The sequence below is a fragment of the Drosophila elegans genome, unplaced genomic scaffold, assembly GCF_018152505.1.
Source record: "Drosophila elegans isolate 14027-0461.03 unplaced genomic scaffold, ASM1815250v1 contig_814, whole genome shotgun sequence".
Lineage (NCBI taxonomy): Eukaryota > Metazoa > Arthropoda > Insecta > Diptera > Drosophilidae > Drosophila > Drosophila elegans.
The window spans coordinates 3,977,106-3,999,754 of record NW_024546167.1 but is presented as its reverse complement, the minus strand read 5'-3'; the positions used below and the strand labels follow the sequence as shown (position 1 = coordinate 3,999,754).

Genomic DNA, 22,649 nt, shown 5'->3' with positions numbered 1-22,649 from the left:
TTTTGCACCTTAAACGATGCCTCAAATCATATGATTACAGGTTATTTTCCCTTCGCGGAATTTCCGAAACTCGCAGTTAGACTGGACAGCCGCTAGATGTTGCGATGCGGCTCGTTTAACACATTTAAATTCATGCCAGACAACCAAAAATCCACTTCCACAGCCTGCGGTGGTATTTATGAGTTGTTGCTGTGGCCGTCGCTGCCATTACCGCAACTAAGTCTCGGCTAATAGCGGCTTTAAAATTTATAGAGTTTTCGGACTGTCAGACGGCTTAGCAGCGAAGTGATTGCCCCTGCGAGTAGGTCGACATAAAATTTATGCAGCTTTTGGCCTGATGGTATCGTGAGTGAGACAACTGTAATGTGATACTATTCCCAGTATTCCCGGAATATGCAAAACAGCTGACTTGGGTTTTGGGTCACCAATTAGGAAAGCATATAGAAACCCTTGGTTTTGGCTTGGAGAAAGGGTATCCACACTTTGGCCAGCCCACCAGGGAAGCTGTCTTCTTTCCTTGTTGCTTAAGGCGTGGGGCTCGGCTTGCCTTTTGACATATTATGCCATAATTCCTGCGGCAAAACGTTTAGTTGAGCTACATAAATAATAAATATACAGGCTCAGGCTCAGGCTCAGGCACTGGCCTACATACACACAACATGACATTTTTGGGGGTTTGGGACCTCTTTGGGGCTGATTTTGTATACGTGAAAGTTTCTTTTCTATGCTCCTCTGGCTTGGGTCTTGATTTACAAGGCTTCAAGACGGAGCTTCATGCTCGAGCTGCTCTCTTGCCTTTTAATTTGCATTTTGCTCGGCTCAATTCGTGCAGCAAAATTGTTTTCGCAAAGATTTAGCATAAAATATTGAAAACATTTAGACAAAGTAATAGCAATGTGCCAAGTCTTATGTAAAATTTATTTTAATTGTTTTTTTTTGGCGCCTGTCCCTTGTCGTTTTCTGGTGCTGTTCACATCGATATGCAAATTTACCCAAGTCCAAGTCACTGCGGAGTAAATCGAAAAAGTTTTGATCTCCAAGTAAAAACTAATAGTCGTAAATATGTATGTGCCAATGCCTGAGCTTAGAAATGTGTCCAAAAAGCTCAAAGCGACTTAGTTGCAATGCCTGGGATTAAACCAGTTCAATCTCCGCATTCTGGCAATGGCGGACCGATTTTGATCAAAATTTCCACTTTGGATTTAGGCAGCAAAAACGTCTTCTTTCTTGCATTGCTAATGAAATTAAATTGAAACTTTGCTTTGTTGGCGGAGCAGGGATAACGGAGGCAAATCAATTGGTCTGGCAGAGCTTTCATTAACGGGGGGTTTTTTAAAGTCTAATCATGGTTTTCAAGAACGGGTTTTGGTCGGATAAGTAAACATTATAACACAGTCAAGCCTTTAGTATTATTCTTGGTTGAGCTTTTTATAATTTTGTCATGTTTTGTACGTTTTAACGATAAAATTAATATTTTAGGACTGACCATATAGTAATCAGCCTTATAATTTGGTCAAAACTAAAACTGTAAGAAAATGTTAAAATTACAGAAAGAAAGTTTCAAAGTCTAGTCATGTTTCTCAAGAATGGGTTTCGGTTGGATAAGTAAACAGAATAATAATGGCTAAGCTTTTGCACTATTTATTTGAACGTTTTAATATATAGTTCAATTTTTTTTTTGGTTTGGGATAAAATTAATATTGAAGAACTAATCTCTTGTAAAATTTTTGCAGCAATTTTTTCTATTAACCTATATTTCAAGTCTGGTTCTCATGAATTCGGATAAGTTAATTACTGTATTTATACGATGGCCAATTTAAGCAATCGTTTCATGTATAAACACAACCAACTCGCTTTAAAAAAGTTAATTAATTTTCATATTCGCTGCGGCGATGGTAAAAATACTTATAAAATGCGAAAAAAAATAATACTAGCAGAGGTGCCATGTTTGATTTCATGTATTTAAGAATTAATATAACTCATAACATAATTATCAAGCCTTAAAATTTTTGTTCAGAGTTTTTCATTTTTTTCTTTTAACAAATTAATATTAATAATTTTTAGGACTGATCTTTTTTAAGGCTGTTGCATAAATGTTGTCTGTAGATTCTGAGAGCTCTCAGAAAACTAAAAAATTGCATTTAAAAAATAGAGCTCAATTTTTTAGGAGAACTCTTATAAATTAATAGCCACTGGCCATCTGTGAAGGAACCCTCCAGTGTGCTTTCATGAGCCATTATGTTCATTCGACGCCTTTGCAGTTGCTGCCAGTGGAAACTGAGGACATTAATCTTTCTGCCACATAGAATTTCATGTGGGCGAGACATTTACCAACAGCCCTCGGCGATGGTGCACTTTCAACTTCAACGTGTTGAAGAGTCCAAGCGAATGAAAGTCGCGAGCTGATGTGTTGGGTAGAATGGTGTGTTTTCTGATCCAAACAGACCCTACAATCTTGGGACATCTCGGCCGAGTCCATTTAGCAGAGATTCCCTAGCCGCAGGCCCATTTGCTTTGGCCCGAGCCAACTTCAATGGGCCTAAGCCTCAAATATGTTTGGCTGCCCAGTGGCAAAATGATACTCCGCTTAAACAAATATATCCAAAGAAAAGAGAAAAAAAAAAATAAGGAAAACCTATGGGACATGCTTCCGCACAAGAATGTTGGGCAATGGCCTACGGTGCCTTTTGATATGCAAAATAAAAATTGTGAACAGCGATTTTAATAAATATTCCCCACACAGCCATTCGCCATTGACGACAGCACAGACAGACAACTAGAGACCTCCTCGAGGACATTGATAGAACGGGCTGCTTATTGAATTTTTCAAAAGACCTTTTCTGTTTTTTGCCTCTCTCACGAGGAAAATCGACTTAAAGTGTTTTAAGCCAAGTGATTTTAAAGAGCTTTGGCTGCATTCTTGCAAAGGTGTTTCCTAGAATTTGTTCGGGGTCACGGCAGCAGTTAAAGGTCTTATGGGTTGACTTCTAAAGATATTAAAGTAATTAGATGTTTAAAATTAACTTATAACTTACATCTTAAAATGTATAGGTATCCTCCCCTTAAAGTCATCAAAAATTTAAAATTAAATGGTTATTAACTTGCACTATTAATTGTTAATTTATTTGATTTATTCTTATATAATTATCTACAAATGGGTTATATATGTTTTGCTTGCTATATTTAAGTAAAATTTAATTTAAATTTTTTCAAAATTTAAATAGCTAAAAAATTGAATTAAAAGCAAACAATAATAATATTCTGTGATAGCTCGGATTATTAAAAATTAAATGAACCTTTTTCCAAACGGTTCAAACGGGGCCAGTTCATCAACACTATTATCGCCATTCTGTTGCACCTTTGTCCATATTGTGTCTACTATGGCGAAAATCCAGTCAAAGTCAAATCCGCTTATATATTTTAACTAAAGCCGAAAAGCAAAATCGACACCAATCTCATCATGTTGACAGAGAGTGCCAAATTAATCTTAGCCCTCAAAAGTAAAGCCGATTTTCCGTCTGCAGCAGATCGATTTCAGGGACAATCAACGCATTTTTTGAGTTGACTGAGGGCTTTATTTGTCTTTTATGACCCCTCTAAGAAGGTAAAATATTTTTTGCCTGCTGTTGATATTTTCGCAGCCGTTAAAGCGAATAAAAATATATATACCGCTGCGGAAACAAAGCATGAAGTTTATGACAGAAGCGTGAAAAAAACGAGAGGATGATGGCCATCAACCGCAGCAATCGGGTAACCAACCAAACCGAGCCATTAAGCTCTTCCGCACTCCACTCAACATTTTTGGCCCAAAGCAACACAAAAAGTGAGGAAATAGCGAACTGCGCTCGATCGTTAAATCAAAAAGCCGCATGCGAGTGCCTGCAACATCATTAGTTGCAGTTCACACACACTCAAGTGCAAGTTATGCCACCAGATAGTCGCCCCCAAGCCCATCCGAACTCATTGAGCGCCCCCCGTTTTTTTTTTTTTTTTTTATGGCCACGCGTTTGCAGGCATTCGCTGCTTTTTTTCCGAGGTGTCCAAATTAAATTTGCATCAGTTGCTCCACGAGCATCTAAATGACGCCAAAACTGAAAACTGAAAGTGTATCTGTGTAAGTGCAGGACTGCAGTAACAACAATAACAACAACACCATATGAAAGGAGAAAAAATGCTGCACTCACTTTGGCATTTTGTGTGGAATTTTTTTTTTTGCCGGGTTTTTATGTTTAGAATACTTTTCTATAAAAGCGGAGAGTTCTTTTGCCGTATACTTTTTACAGTGGACATTGTCCAGGAGAAACTCAGGAGAAACTCATTTTAAACATAAAAATTACTGCAAATATATATATTATATGCGCTTTTCAGTAGTGAAATGTTTTTCACCCTTACTTGAATTATATTTCATCTGCGTATCTTATATTCATTACAACAAGTAATTAAAGAAATTAAAATAATTTTGATAAGCTAAAGTCATAAAAATTAACAAAGATTTTTATAATTCTTCCATTCCACGTTTTAAATTAGGTTGGGAACAAGTACTCTAATCATGTAAAACATATTAAAATTAGTTTTGAATCATATTACAAAAAAGTATAAAGACCTAACCTAACCTAAATATTGAACGATTAAACTTCTCAAACTATCAGCTAAAAAAATGTATTTTTTTAATTCCTTAAATTTGTACGTTTAATATAAATCTATGTTTCAGTTTAAGGGTCAATTTAATCCAAAGGCGTTCGACATGTTGACTTGAAACAAACAAGATTCTTTTAAGAAAATAAGGACAAAAAAAGTGAGCAAGCAGAATCAAAATCATTTACTAAGTTTGTTCACCTATTCGTATACTCAATATTTAACAAGTCACCTTTCAAAATGTGTTTGTCACGACAAGCCAATACATTATTACAGTTTTAAACTAAAAAACATTTTTTTAATGCAAATAATGTTTAATTAATTGTGCAATCACCATTCGGGTGATTCCAAATGCTGATTGGTGTCTTTATCTAGTAACCCACTGTAAATCGCTATGTGTGGCTATTTCGTGCCCTCCGCCGACTACCTCCACATATGTATGCATGTGGGTGCCTGTGTGCGGGGGTGGGCACTTAAATAATTTAGATTTTTGTGTCTAACATGCACAAGTGCCACCCCAATGGCCTAAAAGATTCAAGTGCAGCCGGCAAAAGTGAGTGACCCAGTTAGAGATTGCAAGTAGTGACAGGAGGAAGAGGAAGTGGACTTGGATGTGGATGTGGATGAGGATGTGGATGGGGTTGTGTAATGCGGGATATGGGCAGATGGCAGCTTTTACCAGCTTGTGAGTTATGGAAAGCCGTAGACTACCCACCTACCTGGCCATTATCTGCAAGCGAGTCGCGTAGCTGTTTGGCGACTGCTCTGCTGCCATTATGCGCTCATTAAAATGTCAAATAAATTCAAATGTAGAAAACATGATTTTTCGCTTTTCGCCATGAGGTGCAAATGGGTGAGCCGCACGTGGGGTTTGGATTGCAGTTCGCCGGGAATGAAGATAGTCCGTGCCGCACTGCGCAGCATAGTTGGCGCTGAATGATTTATAACTTACACGCGTTTGTCGGCGAGAACTTTGAACTTTGCTGAACCGAGCACGTTATGGCTTGGCAATGAGAATATTGCAACTAGGTTTGAATACATGAAGTTGGCATGAACTTAGTATTTTTAAAGTTGAATCATCCCCTCTGATAGCTTAATGTTGCGTTATCTGCTAGTGTTGATTTTTGCTGCTTTCTTTTAATTGCTTTCTTCCTGAACTCATTAGCAAGTCGAAATGAGTCTTTTGCTTAGCAACACACCACATTTGGGGTCTTTCCATTATGTTTTATAGTGCGTTCCTCTTAGGGCATTAAAAAGCACTCATTTGCTTTAATTAAAAACTATTTCCATTGTTTAGTCTTGTCTTTTTACTTGAAATTGTAAGGAAATCGTTTAATTGCTTGCCATATGTGAAATACATATATGATTATTATGTGCCATTTCCCCATTGTTTTCGTTTTATTGCTCTGGCGCTATTTGTCCTCTCAGCCGTAAAATGGCATGTCATCGTGCATTTTTGAAATAAAATCGAGTGCACACTTCCACTTACGTAAAGAACAAGCTCGGAAATGTAATTCTTGGTACTGAGGAAGCATTTTTACTGGGCATTGAGTGGCATTTAATTAATGTTCCGCCTTTTGAGCTATTGCTTTTCACTGCCCTAAGAAGATGTCATTTTCCCTTTTTTTTTTTGATCCCCTGAAAGGATAAGCTGAAAGTGCGGGACTGCGTGGCTTTCAAACTGTTTCGGCTTATCTTGATGTTTTGACCATGGATATTTGTTCTAGTAGAAGTTGAAAATTTCCTTTAGTGGAAAAGTTTGCGTGGAACAGATAATGAGAGGAAGGAAAAAAATGGAATTTACTCTTGTGTTAAGTCGCAATGCCTTAAAGACTGTGGTTCTAATATTTTAAATAAAAAAAATATTTCCTATCAAACATTAATTATTTTACGATTACATATTCCTAACAGTTTATTTTGTTTTTCCGCTGAGTGAACATGAAATTTGTTTTATAAAAAGGGAAAATGAATGGCATTTAAACCCTCGTATTAAGATGCAATTAAATAGACTTTAATGACTGTGGTTGCAACATTTTTTGTATAAAAAAATCATACCTTGTGAATATTAATTATTTTAAGTTGACGTGTTCCTTACATTTTATAATCTATTTTCTGAGTGGAAACTAAAAAAAATAATATAGATAGATCGAAAGAAAGGCATTTAAGCACAGGTTTTAAGATGCAATTTAATAAACTAAGGCTCTAATTATTAATACAAGAAAACTGTATCTTTCCAAAACCTATTATTTAAAATTTTCATATTCTTAACTGTTTTTGTTTCGCATTTTCTTCTACAGCAAATATCGTGGACGGCAATAGCAACCTGTTGCCCATAATTTCTGCGCCATCGCCCATTGATAATGATTACGTTTACATTGCTTCAGTCAATAGCAAATTTCCCCAGTTCGGCAACGCTTTGGATGAGGAGCAGGAGACCGAGGAGCAGCAGCCGGAGGAGACCACCTATCCGCCGCCCATTTTCGACTTTGGGATGCCCAGAAACATTACGACCAGGACGGGACACACGGCGGCCATCAACTGCCGCGTGGACAATCTGGGAGATAAATCGGTGAGTGTGTCAAGTGATTGCATTTACCAGCTTATCATTGAATGGATTTCTCTCCGCCAGATTTTCATTTTAATGCATTTTTAAGGGAAAATATTTGGTTCGTCAGTCAAGCTGAAAATCAAGTTAGCGCTAACTTTTCTCATGCAGTTTTCCGAGCAACTTCTATCTGCCTTCTCCATCGCTTTCGACGCCATCTCCTGGGTCTTAGCCACCCTTGTTTTGCCGGTTCAATGACAAAACTTTGCGCCTTTCTCTCAACCCCCCTGTAGTCTGCCCTTTGGCAACACCGAGTTTACTTTGCGAACTCGTTTTGGTTTCACTCAGCTCCACCTATTTTTCTTTCCTTTAATCTATGCTACGCCGCTTCTGTTTGAGTTAAGAGGTATTTTGTATTCGAGTATATTAGAGTCTTTCTACAAGTCAAGATTTTACTTTATTAGGCCACAAAAAATATCTGTACGAGGTAAAAACTGGTATCTAAAGCATTTTGTTAAAAAAGTTGTGAATGAAAATAATTTTGTTTCTCGGCACTAAACAGTATAACGTTTTAACTTACCCCCCAGGTATGTTTTTATGCCTTTAATTGTTTGAAAAGAGAAACTATCGGGGCTGACAAATAAATCACTAGAACTTTAAAATTTATTATGAAGACTTGTAAAAGTATGCAACAATATATTTTAGGTCTAAAACTCTGTTGGATTAATATCTAAGTGTGCATACTTTTGAACTGCTCTTTATGTGATTTTGAAACCTTAAAGGTTTCTGGGAGCCCCCACTGATATTTCTTAAGTTAAGTAAAAATAACAATGGCAAAATATGAGATTTTAAAAAGTACAATTAGTTTTTTAATAAATACAAATATAAGCTAGTCCAGTTAAAGTTGGTTAGAGTCCCTTCTTGAATTTGACTTTTGTAAAGATAATTAAAATTGCGTTTTCGTTAATTTTAATCTAAGCTTGTTTCTGGCTGCCGCCAGCTCACGTGTCCGACCCCGCCATCTTTCGTAATCACCATTCATCTCCTGCTCACCAGCAGCGTGGTCTGATCCAGATTTACTATCGCGCGTCTATTTTCCACGAGCTCGCCTGAGACTCTGTTCCCTTTCGCCACTTTGACACTTTTAGTTTCGCTTATACCTTGCCTGGTTTTCCTCGTTTTCCTCGCTTTACTCGTTTTTCCCCTGCTCTTTTGGCTTTTTTCATACGTCTTTTGGTCCTTCGAAAAGTTTTGTTTGCCCGCGGCCGTCTGGGAGATTACTTTTTGCCTGCTGCAGTAGCGCCAGCCTTCCTTTCAATTCGCCCGGTATTTTGCAGGGCTGTTGGCAACTTTAAGCCGCTGACATTTTGGGCACGCACTTGTCTCCATTTTTCTTCCCCATCTGCTCTTTTTAGCCAGGCCCTTTACTGGGTGAACAAATTTATTTTGTATAAGCTACGGTGAAGTCTGCTTTATGATCGAGTCAATTTTGTAGTTCGATTTGATTGTACACAATCGCTTTTAGTTAAATATCCGTTTAGATATTCACAAAGAAAGAAATAAATATGCCCAGTTACTCTTCAAAATGTAATCTCAACTTAAAGAGGGTGACATTTTTGCTAGGTCTCACTGTATTTTCAATAAGCTTCAGCAGGTTTAAGAGTTGCCTGCTTAGTTCATTTTGCCGCTTGGCTTATTAAATTTTCGTATCTACTATATTTGGGACTGCGAGAGCTCGTTGAGTTCCTGAGCAGCCGAGTGGCAGGACCAGGGGCAATTTTTTAAATTGACTTAAGCACTGGCACTAACAGCATTTGGTGTCCCTTTCTTTTTTTTTTTGTGATTTCATTGCAGGTATCCTGGATAAGAAAACGCGATTTGCACATTCTGACTGCAGGCATTTTGACCTACACATCTGATGAGCGTTTCAAGGTGCGTATACGTAATCTGGGCTAAAGTTATCATCCCCGTTCGCCCCGCAATTTGCAATTGGTTTCCCTTGGCCTGGGCAGCTTATTAAATGTCCACCGGGCATGTACGCAAAGTCAGCTTAATTGCGTATGCAATTCGGGCCAAGCAACTTGTATGCATTGATTAAATTTGCCAAGGACTCAGTAGGACTCCCATGCCCATGCCCCTACCAACGATTTATCTTGGCATTCAGTTTCACCCGCTCTGACACTGTCTCTCTCTCTCTCTCTATCTCTCTATCTCTTTCTCTCTCTATCTCTGGCATGACCGAGCAGGTGGTGCGGACCGCCGACTCCAAGGATTGGACATTGCATGTGAAATATGCCCAGCCACGTGACAGCGGCATCTACGAATGCCAAGTGAATACGGAGCCAAAGATTTCGATGGCATTCCGCCTGAATGTCATAGGTGAGTAAGGCGGCCCTGTTGGCTCCACTTTCCCGTTTCCAAGTCACCAATAGGAGGTCCCTTCCTCCCCCAAATCCTGCCCCATCATCCGCCTCCTTCACCAGATGCATACGCATTGTCAGCGAGTCGTTGGCATTCGCACGACCTGCAATGGCAACTTTTTATACACTCTGCATTTCTCTCCGGCGAAGGGCTTTGTAAATTGGCCGTAAACTTTGCTAGTTTCTGGAGGGCTTGGCAAGATCTACTGGCGGCGGTGCATTGGGTGCGGCAAAAGTTCCTCCTTCGCAATGTGGCAATGGCAATGGCTGGTTGGCGCGTACGTCATAATAGTTTATCCTTGCCATCTTGTGATTTCTTGCCATGAGAGGGATATATACCTTGCCGATTAACCAAGGGCAGGAAAACTGACTAGATTCGCTAAAAAATTTTTAAATAGAATGAAACAAGTATTTTTTGTACGTTTTCTTTTTTTGTTTTTAATGTCAAAAAGAAAGTTTAAAAGCAGTTCTTGAAGATGTTGATTCTAAAATAAACGTGTGTGATTTTACATTTAAAAATAAAAATAAAAATATAATATAATCACTGAAATTTAAATAAATTTTAAAAATGTATTATAAAACTATTTAAACTTATTTTAATTTTCATTAAATTTAATTTTTCGTTATCCTAGATATTATTTCAATAATTCTTTCTACTTTCAAAAACTTTCTTTCAAAAAAACTGAAATAAAACAGAGACATCCCAAAGCACCTGAGTGTCGGTGAATAACCGCAAATAAATTGATCAAATATTCTCGTTTTTAGCATGCATAGGGGCATTTACAAGTGTTAGGGTTTAAGTTTTAAAGGTGAAGTGGAACTCTGGCTGCCAACTGTAGGTCAGACTACAGAATAACAACTGTTGGCACCTGCCAAGCCCCCTCACCGTACCCCTCGTACCCCTACATTTCCGGCTTGTCTATTTTTCTACACGCTTTGCATGTAAACGCAATTTGCATTTAAATTCAATACTAAATTCATATGCTGGCTGTTGTAATACACACCGGGGAGTGCGGGTGTGTGCTGTGCCCCCTTTCGACGTCCCTGCCTTGAGGTGAACCCCTCAAACATGCTAAACACCCCGTATATCCCCTTTTTGCCTCATTGTTCTGCCATTTCACAAGTTTTCTACAATGGATTTCCGCTTGCGATTCGACGCAAGTCGGGGGTTAGGATACGGATACGGATACCCTGTTTGTTTGTGGCTGTGTGTTGCTATAAATTGCTTCACAAAGCATGCACGTTCATGTTTCATTCATGTACGTAAAATTGATTTGAAACTTTTTCGCCGTGCCCGGGCAGCCAAGCGAGCAAGGAAGCCTTCTATGGAGGGAATCTCCGGCGTCCATAGCCCTCCGCTCCACGTCCCCCGTAGTTAGACTCCTCGTTTGTCGTCCTTGGCGTCGAAGGGAAAGGAGAAAGAAAGTTTTGTTTGACCAGCGTGAAAGTTAATTGAAATAATCGGGAGAAGTTTGCTACTTTGCCAGTGATTGGTTTAGTTTCTTTTTCAATGTTTTTGTGTAATGTTTTCTTCGCAAATAACCCTAATCTAACCCTAATTCAAAACACACTTTCCTAGTGTATCATTTTTTATTTCTAAAATTTCCTTAATAATTTCATCCTGCAGTTAATTGTTTCTTTTAATATTTCCAAATTTAATAACAATAAATATCGATTTTTTCAATGTTAATATAATCATTTTGCTGGTGGTATAAGATTTTGTTTACAAATATTGTTTTGGAAATCAGAATAAAATTATTTATTACTTAAAATATTATATTATAATTTAGCTATATATTTTTTTTTTAATTTATCAATTTGATTTTTTATGTATTGTTATTTAATTTTACTTTCTATTACAATATACCCTTTTTAATATTTAATAATATATTATTTGTATTTATATACATTTGATATCTGTTGGGATAGATATTTTGCAAAGACTATTATAATTTGTTACACCTTAATTTCAAATGAGGTTACATTAACGTAAAAAGTATATACAATGTATAATTTGGCATCCAAGTGTTTTAATTTTTAACTACTTCATTATAAAATTTTGAAATACATATTATAATTTCATATTTAAAATAACTAAAGACCGCAATATTAATTCATGCCATTTATTATGCATTATATTTAATATTATGATTTAATTTCTAATTTAAATATAAATTCATGCCATTTTATATGCATTATATTTAATATTCTGATTTTAAATGATAATTCATTCCAGTTAACATGCATCGTGTTTAATATAATGATTTATTATTTAATTTAAATATTTAACATACAATTTTGAATTCATTTCGAAGATATTTATGATTACTTTTCCATCAGTTAAGTAATACATATAATTCGCTTAAGGATCGCTTGAATATCCATCTTAAATGGGTGTGTACCCACGCTGATAAAGGATAAGAGACTGCCAGTAACAAATTGCCTACCACCGGCGAGCTGCATGCCTCCAGTTTATAACGAACTGAAGTCAAGGGGTGTAAATCTCATCAAAAGGCAAAGTCATATACGGTTTCAGCTTCCGCAGTTGCTCGCCTGCAACCTGGCGGTGGAAAACATCCTGCCCGTCCGGGAACTGCACTGCGGATGTAGTAATCCTTCGCTTCGCTCCTTTTGGGGCACCCAGTTCATCGGTGACAGGAAGCTGACAGCCATGTTGTTGGCTGGGATGAGGCAAAACTCAAGCGACTCTCGCTGCCGAGTTAAGGAATTTATGCTAATGATTTGCACCGCCAGAAGCGCTTGACTGCGTTGAAATCGTGATAAAAATATTTGCGCTGTCTTCACGTGAATCACGTGAAGCATCCCCTGAAATTCTTTCGTCTGATTTATGCCGGAATTACCTTATACAACATTTATTTCATTAAAATGCTTTAAAAGTCTATTTATCAATTGTAGTGGTTTTCAGCTGTTGAATCTTTATTTATTAAATATTTTATTTTCAGAAACGTCAGAAAATACTTCCATATATTTTAAATATTGGTTTATTTAAAAAAAAATAATTTAATAAATTTAAAAATGATTAAATCGTTTTTATCTGTTATTATTTAAATTTTTTTTTAAGGCTTACACCTTGAATACATTTCATTTTAAATACCACTCCAATATAAAGACAAAATGTTTTTTAACTATTTTTATATATAATGCAACATAAGGCGATAATAGGATACCTTAAATTTTTTTAATTTTTATTTACTTAAAAATACTACTAACAATGTTAAGATAACCGTTTTTTCTTTTCTGTTTTATAATTGTTCTAATTCTAAATTATTTCAAAATATTTGTATAAAGAAATTAAATACTTCTAAAGCTAGAAAAGATTAAAAGTTCTTTAAGGACATCTAAGTGTTTAAGCTTACACAAAAAGACAGGAAAATGATCCCGTCGACCTTTGTATAAAATAGTAAACAGTTTTGCGTGCTTATACCTCGAATTTCCAATCTCAGAGCTTGGGAAAGTCAATGGCATTTAAGTCGCTATCTACGAGGGCTTCAATGGGATCCACTAATGCCAAGTTAACTAACTAACGGAATCGCTCTCTCGCCACCGAATCCACAGCAGTGCGCTGGAAATCCAGCACTGTTTGGGTGCCCGCAATCCGCTTTCATGGCCCACTGCCCTGCTCCTGCTACTGGTCGAGTTGGCCTGGTCCTTTGCTCCTCCCCGCACATCATTAACAACGTCAACATTTGACTTTGTTGACTGGCTGCCGCCTGCCTGCTGTGTTGGCCCAAAACGGTCGGTCGACGCACGGAAAAAACATTAAACCAATTTTCAGTGCCTATAACGGGGAAGTGGTAGTGGTAACAGGAGGCTGGCGGAGCTCCTGTCCCACACATTTGTCTCTGTCTGCGGCAGCTGCCGGGCTTATCCCCCACCCCTCCCTTTCGAAACAACGAAACCCCAACAACCAAGCGCCAATATTAGAAAAGCCACACGTACACATATATCCGTATGAGGGCACAACATTTAATGGCAAGTCCGCATTCGGGGCTCCTAATACTCAAACAACAAAACGGCCCACCGGCTGGCTCACAATAACAACCGGCTAACAACACTTAAAATGTATGTAAAATGCGAGACCATCAGCAGCCAAAACTAACAGCTTCATCGACAAACAATGGGTCAATGATATGGCAAGCTGAACAGTCGGTGGCGGAGGCAAGTTGCCCAAAAGCCAAGGCCATCAAAAAACCCAACAAATTTTTATGTGTTAGTTTTTTCATTAATTTTGGTCTTTGCTTTTTACACGATCGAGGAATAAAGTGTTTGCCACTGTGAAAAACTATAAAATTTGTAGCTCACCAAAGAATGAAAATTTGATTCGACAATATTGAACATTTTTTACTTTTACTGCCTCAGAGGATTTCGGTATTAAAATTATAAGCACTACAAATGCTTCCTAAAATCTATTTATCTTACCTTGCAAAAGAATCTAACTTTAAAAAATTAAACGATAACAGGAACATATATTTCAAAACTAATAATAATTAATTTATAGTTTTCGTACAGAGTTCTACTTTTAAAGGAAAATACATATAAATATTTAAAAAACATCCCCTTTTAGTTAATGGTCAATTATGGTTATATAATTAAAACATACGATTTACTACATTCATTTTTATTTTGTTATTTATTATTAAAAGAAAAACTTTTCTTAAGATCTTGGATTTCAATGAAAAATACATATTTTAAATTTGTATATCGCTTAATGGTCAATTTAATTTAATTTAATTTTTTTAAAACTTGTCAAGGCTTTTACTTTGCTAGTTTACTTTGCTAGAATTTCTAATAACAAGAAATTTGACTAACAAAATTGATAGTGCAAATTTTGTGTAGTAAACATGATGTACCAACTATTAAATACTATTTATTTTGTTTCATTATGAATCTGCCAATAATAAAGATTGCAACTCTATTGATTTGTGAAATGAAATTCATTTGCTCCTGGCAAAACATGTTAAATCTTAGCTGGAACAAAAAGGCCTTCTTTTGAACAATATGTTCGTATTTAAGTCAGAGCTGCCAGCTCTGGAAGCTGAATGTACTACTCGGCCTCAGATTACCCAGTAGCTGCTCAATATCAGTCGAAACCTGGTCTCCAGCTTTTGTGCCTTGGAGGTATTCCGGTCGAGCATGCAGCTCAACCACAAGCACATGCACATCTGAGGGCTGGGATTGCATGTTGGCTTTATTGGAATATTGCCGGCATTTCACTCCACCCAAACCAAACACTTACCCATCCCCATACCCATACCGCTTACAATCCCTCCACAACCCAATCAATTGGGACCCATTGAAATCTGCGTTTGCCGGACGCATGATTAGATGCAGTTGCCACCCACCAGGCGACCTCATAATTGGGGCCTGGAGGGTGTCGGAGCGCCCACAAATGCCATTAATCAATTTCGTGCTCGTTTCATTGCGATCCGACTACGGAATCGCAGTAACGCCGCCAGATGCCAAGGCGATTATTGCCGGCCCCACGGATTTGTACGTCAAGGTGGGCAGCAGCGTCACACTCACATGCCTCGTCAAGCAGCCGACGACGTCAGCGCAGGATATTGGGCCAATTTACTGGTACCGCGGCCCCTACATCCTTACACCCTTCGTGGCGCATCCGAATGACGCGGCCATCGACTTGCAGCGCATCTCCATGGAGTCCACGCTGGCGGAGAAACTGCAGAGCAGGTGAGCATTGGGGGCCAAACAAATGGGCTTGAATACCTGCACTGGGGAAAACCGATTCTTAAAGCTTAGCTTAACCTGAAAATTTGGATTATTTTCAATATATAGATATACCAAACTTAGCCTAAAATACATATTTTCTTTAAATTGCATTTGTTTCTTTATTCTTTTGGCAACGTGAATTGACTTATGTTTCAAATTAATATTAAACGCATTTGCAAATCAAAATCATTTAAACATCTTTAAGAGTCATTAATGCACGTCTGGAATACATTCCATTTTAAAAAATATTTTTAATAATAATTTATGTTACGAACAGGCTTGTGAAAATAAATGTAAATAAATTTTAAAAGAGCTTATAATGGAGCAAGTACAGTCACATTTTATACTTTAATTTTTTTAGTGTACCAATTTAAATTTCTTCCTAATAAGTTTATTTAATCAAAGAATTTGAAAAATTTCTGACTATATTTCTTACTATATTTTTTAACTATAGTTGGTGCCATAGTTGGTGAGAGTGCAAACTCTTAAAAATATTAAACAAAATAATTTTATTTGGGCTTATTTTCAAAAGTTGATATGACGATAATTTAAACTGAAATCGAATTATGCAGGTGTGCTTAGGAGAGACTTTATTATTAAAATTTCATGCTCATGCTCAATATATTCTATGGAATTTGCAGTTTTAATAATGTGATATATTTAATGTTATTGTATAAAAATGTAATTTAGCTTAGATCAAAGTAATTTTCACACACAAAATATTTTAGAGAATTGAAAATATTCTCAACATTTTCGAATAGTTACAAACATTTGCTTTATTTGCTTTCACCTTATTGTGAAATTGGGGAAACGAAGTCCCCATAATCCTGATTCAACAGGCAATTGAGCGTTAAACTTTCGAGTGTTGGAATTTTCCCGCAGTTTGCCAGCCGGAATGCTGGGGGGGGATTTAACGTGCCATCGGGTGCGAGCATTTCCACTTGCTTCATGGCTGGTATGCCGGCTTTGATCGATGAAGTTGATTTAATCGGGGAGGGGACAAAGTTGACGCAATTAAGCTGCACGTTTGCCTTAAGCTTCTCTGTGCTCTGCCTTCCATGTTTTCCAGATTACGCATCGCCAATGCTCAGCTGCTGGACACGGGCAACTATACGTGCATGCCGACCACAGCGGAAGCGGCCAGCGTGGTGGTCAATGTCATCAATGGTAAGAGCGGTCACTGGTCTCAGCCGAAGCATATCTGATATAGCCACACTTTCTGTTTGTCTTTTTCTCCTGTTATGTATTGTGATGTCCTGTGATGTCCTGTGATGTCCTGTGATGTTCTCCACAGACGAGAGTCCAGCAGCGATGCAGAAGAGCAGAGCGATGCACAGTAGTCGCAGCAGTGGGCTAGTGCTAGTGCTAGTGGCCATGGTGGCCAGTTCCGTGGTGCGATGGCTCATTGGTGGCTGCCACTGGGACAGCAAGAGCTGCCGCGATTCCTGCTCGAATTTACACACTCTGCATATCAATTATAGCCAGCTTAACGCAAAATCAGCACCAACATCAGCATCAGCATCTGCCAGCCACTTGGAGCAGCATCGATTTCCGGTCGAATCATGATAATTAAGTATTTGCCACTTTTAAACATCCTGTATATAAAACTGAATTCATAGTTAAGCATATTATGTATGTGTGTAAATCCGATATATGAGAGATGGGAAAACTGTGAGGAATAATTAGTTCATATTTCTGCTTTTGCCCTCCCAAAACTTTATTGTTCGGTTATCAAACTTTTGGAATGTTTGTGAAACATTTCAACTTTCTGCATTTATTCAGAACTGCAGTGGTTTCCCATCGGGCATATAGTAAACTAAACTACAACTACATTTAATGCTAATTTTTATGCCTAGCGTAAATATTTATGTAACTATAAAAAAATAAAAGATGGTGCCCAGGTAATTATCAAATGTAATATTAAACGAAATTTCGCCCGATAATAACATACATTTAGCGATAACAAACACAGAATTCATTGCATCGTTAATTTCCGAATGCAAATATTATTATTGGGGTATGTTCTGTTATTGCAATTAGCTAATTATATTTGTCACTGTGAAAACACTCGAAATCTAATTGAACCTAACTCTCATTAGAACGTCAGGCGTTAAAAAACGAAACTAATTTAAATTGCGCCATCAGCAAAAAAATAAAAACACAAAACGGCCACAATTAATTTGGATTCAATTAAGTTATAGATATATGAACGATTTGTAACCATATATATCGAAATTCTCAATGAGAAACAATAAAATGTATTTTGTTGAAATAAAAACTTGATTTTAACCACCTTTACTGTACTCACCTGCCTTTTTTTTGTTGAAATGTATCGATTTTCCAGCACATTAATTAAATTTCTCTGTCACCAGAGTTGTGTAATTATGTAAGTTAATGTTACTCGAAAATGCCCTTTGTTGAATCATTATATCGTTAATCGCTCGATAATGTGCGTGGACCTAATTTAAATTCGATTAATTCGTGCCTCGACATGAAAACACGGAAAGTCTAATCAACGCAGTGCCAGCTTAAGCATTTCGAATTAAGCGGATCTCGATAAGCCAGCCAGACGCACACCACGGCGTATACTTAATGCCGATCTTTGACCTAACCTGCGCCACTTGACTGCCTGCCTGCCGGCCTGCCGTTCATGGAAAAAAGATTGGCTATCGCTTTAGAAGAGCAAGGGTTTGGCTGGGTCGCGTGGGTCAACAACAATACGTTACGCTTTCTAATTTGCTGCGCCAGCCACACGGGGCGTATGCGCGATTATCAGGCACCGCAGTGTGCGTGTGTGCTGGGCTGTGAGTTCGCATAATTACGCGCAGTTGAGTCGCTTAAATGAAATCATAAATTATCCGCACACACTCACCAGCCGGCCGCTCGCTTAATTGTGTGCAAATATTTTCCAGACGAACGCAATTCGCACTGATTGATACATGTTTCAGCTGACTTTGTTGGCAATTTGAAAGCGGTTTAGGATACTGACAAATGGTGTACTTAATGTAATTACGTTGAATTTAGATCAGCGAGAAGGGTATTTTAACAAAACGCTACTGTGTGGAAATAATGCAAATGCAGCAGGAAAAACTTTATTTAATTTTCAAAAACCTATTTACCATCCAATTTTGGCCCTTTCAAAAGTATGCAGCGACTTTAATTAGCCAACCCCATTGTTTTGCGAGCTATTTTAGAGAAATTGCAAAACGAAAGCCAAATAAAGTTTGAAGGTAATTTCGCTAGGCACTCCGTGAACGGCTGTAATTAAAATCTGAAAATAGTTTCGTGGCAACTTGAATTCCTGTCGTTGCTCCTGTCGTCGTTGTCATATTTTGTAAACTGTCCGGTTAACTAGGGTAAATAAATTGAACCATTAGCACGGCAAGTCAGAAAGTTTACCAGCTCGTGGAGTCCAGTCGATTTGGATTCCTTTTTTTCCGCTGCCATTGTTGTTTACTTGCGGAGAAATAACCGCAGGGGCGCAATAAACGAGACAGAAGCGACGAAAAAGTCCAACTTGTCACCTGTCTGCCCGTCGGGCTCAGCTCCTTGCTCCTTGCTCCATGCTCCCTGCTCCCTGATCCTTGTTGTTTCGTCCTGCTGCCATCAAAGGCAAACATTTATGCAATGCGGAACGTCAGCAGTGACGGGCTGAAAGACCTGCCCGGCCCGACTTTATGTGCGGGCGTTTTGTTTCTCAACTTTAATTGTATTCGACTGTATGCGAAGCTACATTTTCATATTGCAATTTTGGCAGACAAAAGTCAAACGGTCCAAAACGGCAGCTCATAAAAAGTTTTATCGTTTTAAAGTTTTCAGAGCAATTACACAGCGAACGTTAATTAAGCACCGCAAGCAAATAGGCGGCGGAAACAAGGGAGTTGTACGTAAGTCACTTTTGAGCATAATTTTATTTGTGCAGAGGAGCGTGCCGGTGGAGTATTCTTCTTTGCAATTCGACCCTGCTGCATGCGTGCAAATGGCTCTGAGATACAAATCATTACGTTGTGTGAGTTCCAGTTGAGTTGGATACGAAAGGCACTGTGGAACTTTTAGGGGAAACCCGCTCACAAGGCTCACAAAAAAAAAATATATAGTGTAAACCAAAATTAAAACAGGGTCTGAAGTCACTAGTGTTTTGAAAAAATGTTTAAAGGTGTCTAAAAGTATGGAATAAATAATATAAATGTCGAAATTCGTTATGAAAATATCGGACATTTTTAAAAGTGATTTTTATGGCACCCCCATGTTTAAATATGTTGTACTCCTAAGAAGAGATTGTTGTAGCACTGTTTAAAATAAGAGAATATTTATATATATATTTAATACTGTTTAAAATTAAAAATATCCACACTAAACTTAATATAATTTAACTTATTTTAGTTAAACTATCATATCCTAAAAGGATATCTACTTATATAAATAAGTTAGGCATTTATACATTTCCCTCCCAAGACCTTTTTCCTTACAGCACAATATCTATAAGTTTAAACTTAGATTTGTTCCTGAAAAGTTTTGAGTAACCCACTGTCCATCATCTCTAAGCATGCATCTGGGCTATAAAAGTACCCCATTGTGTATGCCAGGAAATTTTGCATAACAAGGCACTTATTAAAAAGCATTATTAGCTTGATAAAAATAAATTACATGCCAAAAAACTGCCATCTATTAACAATAATGTTTGCTGACCCCCGTGCAGCAGTGTCTTCCCGACTGGCCCACACTATCGCATAAATAAATGGGCAAAACCACTGACGTTGGCACTTGCCCGGAAAACCGCAGGAGTGGTGGGCGTAAAGGCCATACCCACCTTCGACCGGCCAAAATGCAAAAGCCTGTACGATTTAATCTAATCTGCCTCCAATGAAATAAATTCATCCCATTTGCGGGATAGGACTAACAACAACAGCAACTGTTATTGTTCTTGTTCTCGGTCTTCTGTGTGGCATGTTTGCGCCGGTTTCTGTTTAACTTTTACCACTAATTAAGTGCTTACACGAAAGATTTCAAAGCAAAAAGGGACACAATGCCGGAATGGCCAGAACACACAATGTAAACGAAAATTGAAAACGAAGGCGGAAACAGCCGGCATCGGCTCAAAGTCCAAGTTTTGGGACCCTGCCTTTAAAAAAAAAAAGTGTTGGCGTTTAATTATAAATTTACACGTTCAGGCACTGAAAAAGAGCAACTCATGCTAAAAAGGGTAAACACATAGCCAGCAACAGCAAGGCCACACACACTCAGCCTTGCATACTGTATTTCCCGGATCTGCTCTTGAGCTCAAAAACAAATTGCGGGCTCGATACTAGAAGTTTTGGTGGACATGGGCAGTACCCAGTGTGTAATGGTACAAAATAAAATATTTGTAAACATTATTAATTTCAATTTTTTAAGGCCAGAATGCTAAAATATTAACATTACTATTTTAGTCTCTCGAAAAAAAAAATTCAATACATGGTTTACGTTTTTACCACTGACCTGCAACATCACAGAGAACCAGAAGACCTCTTGGCCAAATATGCCGATGTCACAGATGTCAAAACTTCGAAACTATTTGGATTTACACATATTTTCTTTACTACACATTTATAGAGAAGTAAATTAAATATAAATCTTTAAAAATTGTATCATCGAAGGTAATGAGCATAGCATGGCCTAAAGCCTCTTCAGAAATGTATTTCACTTCTGTTTACCTCTTTTGTGCGGCTGGGCAGTCGGCATTCGTGTATGGGCAAATACATAAATACACCTATTTACGAACTTATATTCCCACTTGTTTGCGCTTCGGTTGGAGTCTGTCTATATTTACCAGCTTATGGGCGTGTTAGGCCACGCACCTTGGTAAATATATTTGTTAAAGCAAGAGGACCCGCATGGAAAACGAAATATGTTTTACCAAACAGAGTAAAGGGTGTTGAGCCCCCTAAGTAGGTTGGTCAATTTCATGGCATTTAATATTCACTTAAATAAAACATTTTGTACACAATATTCATTTGCTGTAAGTGGGGTCAGGCCAATATGTAGAAATGTGTAAACTGATTAATATATAAAATTAAGGGATGTTCTTCAACTATCATTTACTTTAAGGACCACCATTAATTTACAAGGAACTTTTCATTTCTCACCACAATATGGTATCGAGTTTTCACAAAAGAAACGGAAACAGGAGGCCAATCTAATTATGTTTTTAAACGAAAAGTGCTCTTTAATGATCAAATTGCATTATTGTTGACATTTTCACTATTAACAATGGCTATCATTATGGGGATGTTGTTTTCGAGCTCATTTCCTTTGTTATTACAATTATAATAACGCATGGAGCTGGGGATCCAAAGTGCACTTTTTAAATGATATTATTTCCGGCGGAAATTAAGATTCGACATTGTGTGGGTGCCATAATTCCCGTTGAATATACGCGACAATGTGTGTGTATGGACATGCCATGCATGGCTTTAATGTCTGATGGCAATCAGACCATTCATTCGAGGCGATTGACTGTCAGGCTAACTTTTGTCGATGGCTGACTGGGGCTGGGTAGTGAAGAATCATCTCCGTACCCGGCTGCACCCAGTTGCATCCCGGCAGCAGTGGAATTATGACAACTAAGGGACTCCAATGATAAATGACGCCTCCGTGGGGCACACAATGGGCGAAAGAGAAACAAATGTGCGGCAAGATGCGGATAAGTCGACATCGACGAAGATGTTGATGACGCGCACATTGTCGCCCCGTGGCTTCTGCATGATGAAGCGAATGAATGAAGATTTATGGGGCATTAGACATATGCATGTGTGTGCCGTAGGATAGTGGCAGCGATTACTACTGGGCGGACTGCAGCCCATCATCATCTTCCATGGAAATAATTTCAGTAATTTGCAGGCAGTAATTACGGCGGGTCATTAGTTTTTGCTCTATTTTTCCCACGCAGACTTAAACACGAATATTAAACTTATAGGTCTAACATACATTTTTAGAGAATCAAATTAATTAATTAATCGAAAGCCATTAAATCCACTTCTTTTCGACGTCATTTATATTTGCATATTTTTCCCTACAATAAACATAAAAGACTGCAATCACAAGTTCGCATTTGGATTGATAATACAAAAGAGTATTATATTTTCATAGTGACCCCGACGGTTCGAATTTGAACTGGTTTTCCGATCTCTTCTAGTATAAATTTTCATTTTTTGCAGCCACCAATATGTAATTCATAAAGGTTATTATATTTTTAAATCTATTAAAAAATCATAATTACAATGTTATTTACCTTTTTTACCTTTTTTAGTTAAACTTACGCT

The 22,649-nt window shown here is 37.7% G+C and overlaps 1 protein-coding gene across 3 annotated transcripts in view; it reads left to right on the top strand.

Annotated features, from left to right (window-relative positions):
- Nucleotides 1-17,620, top strand: part of LOC108134523 (hemicentin-2) — a 45,906-nt gene extending 28,286 nt beyond the window's left edge. For 2 of the 3 annotated variants that reach the window (XM_017254862.2, XM_017254863.2), the window contains exons 3-8: nucleotides 6,933-7,204; nucleotides 9,035-9,112; nucleotides 9,427-9,559; nucleotides 15,066-15,309; nucleotides 16,418-16,515; nucleotides 16,643-17,620. In XM_017254862.2, the coding sequence (XP_017110351.1) occupies nucleotides 6,933-7,204; nucleotides 9,035-9,112; nucleotides 9,427-9,559; nucleotides 15,066-15,309; nucleotides 16,418-16,515; nucleotides 16,643-16,914 (1,097 nt within the window). In that variant the 3' untranslated portion in view covers nucleotides 16,915-17,620. The remainder of the gene's footprint in view (nucleotides 1-6,932; nucleotides 7,205-9,034; nucleotides 9,113-9,426; nucleotides 9,560-15,065; nucleotides 15,310-16,417; nucleotides 16,516-16,642) is intronic. The other variant, XM_017254864.2, reaches the window with a different exon arrangement.
- Nucleotides 17,621-22,649: the final 5,029 nt, after the last annotated feature.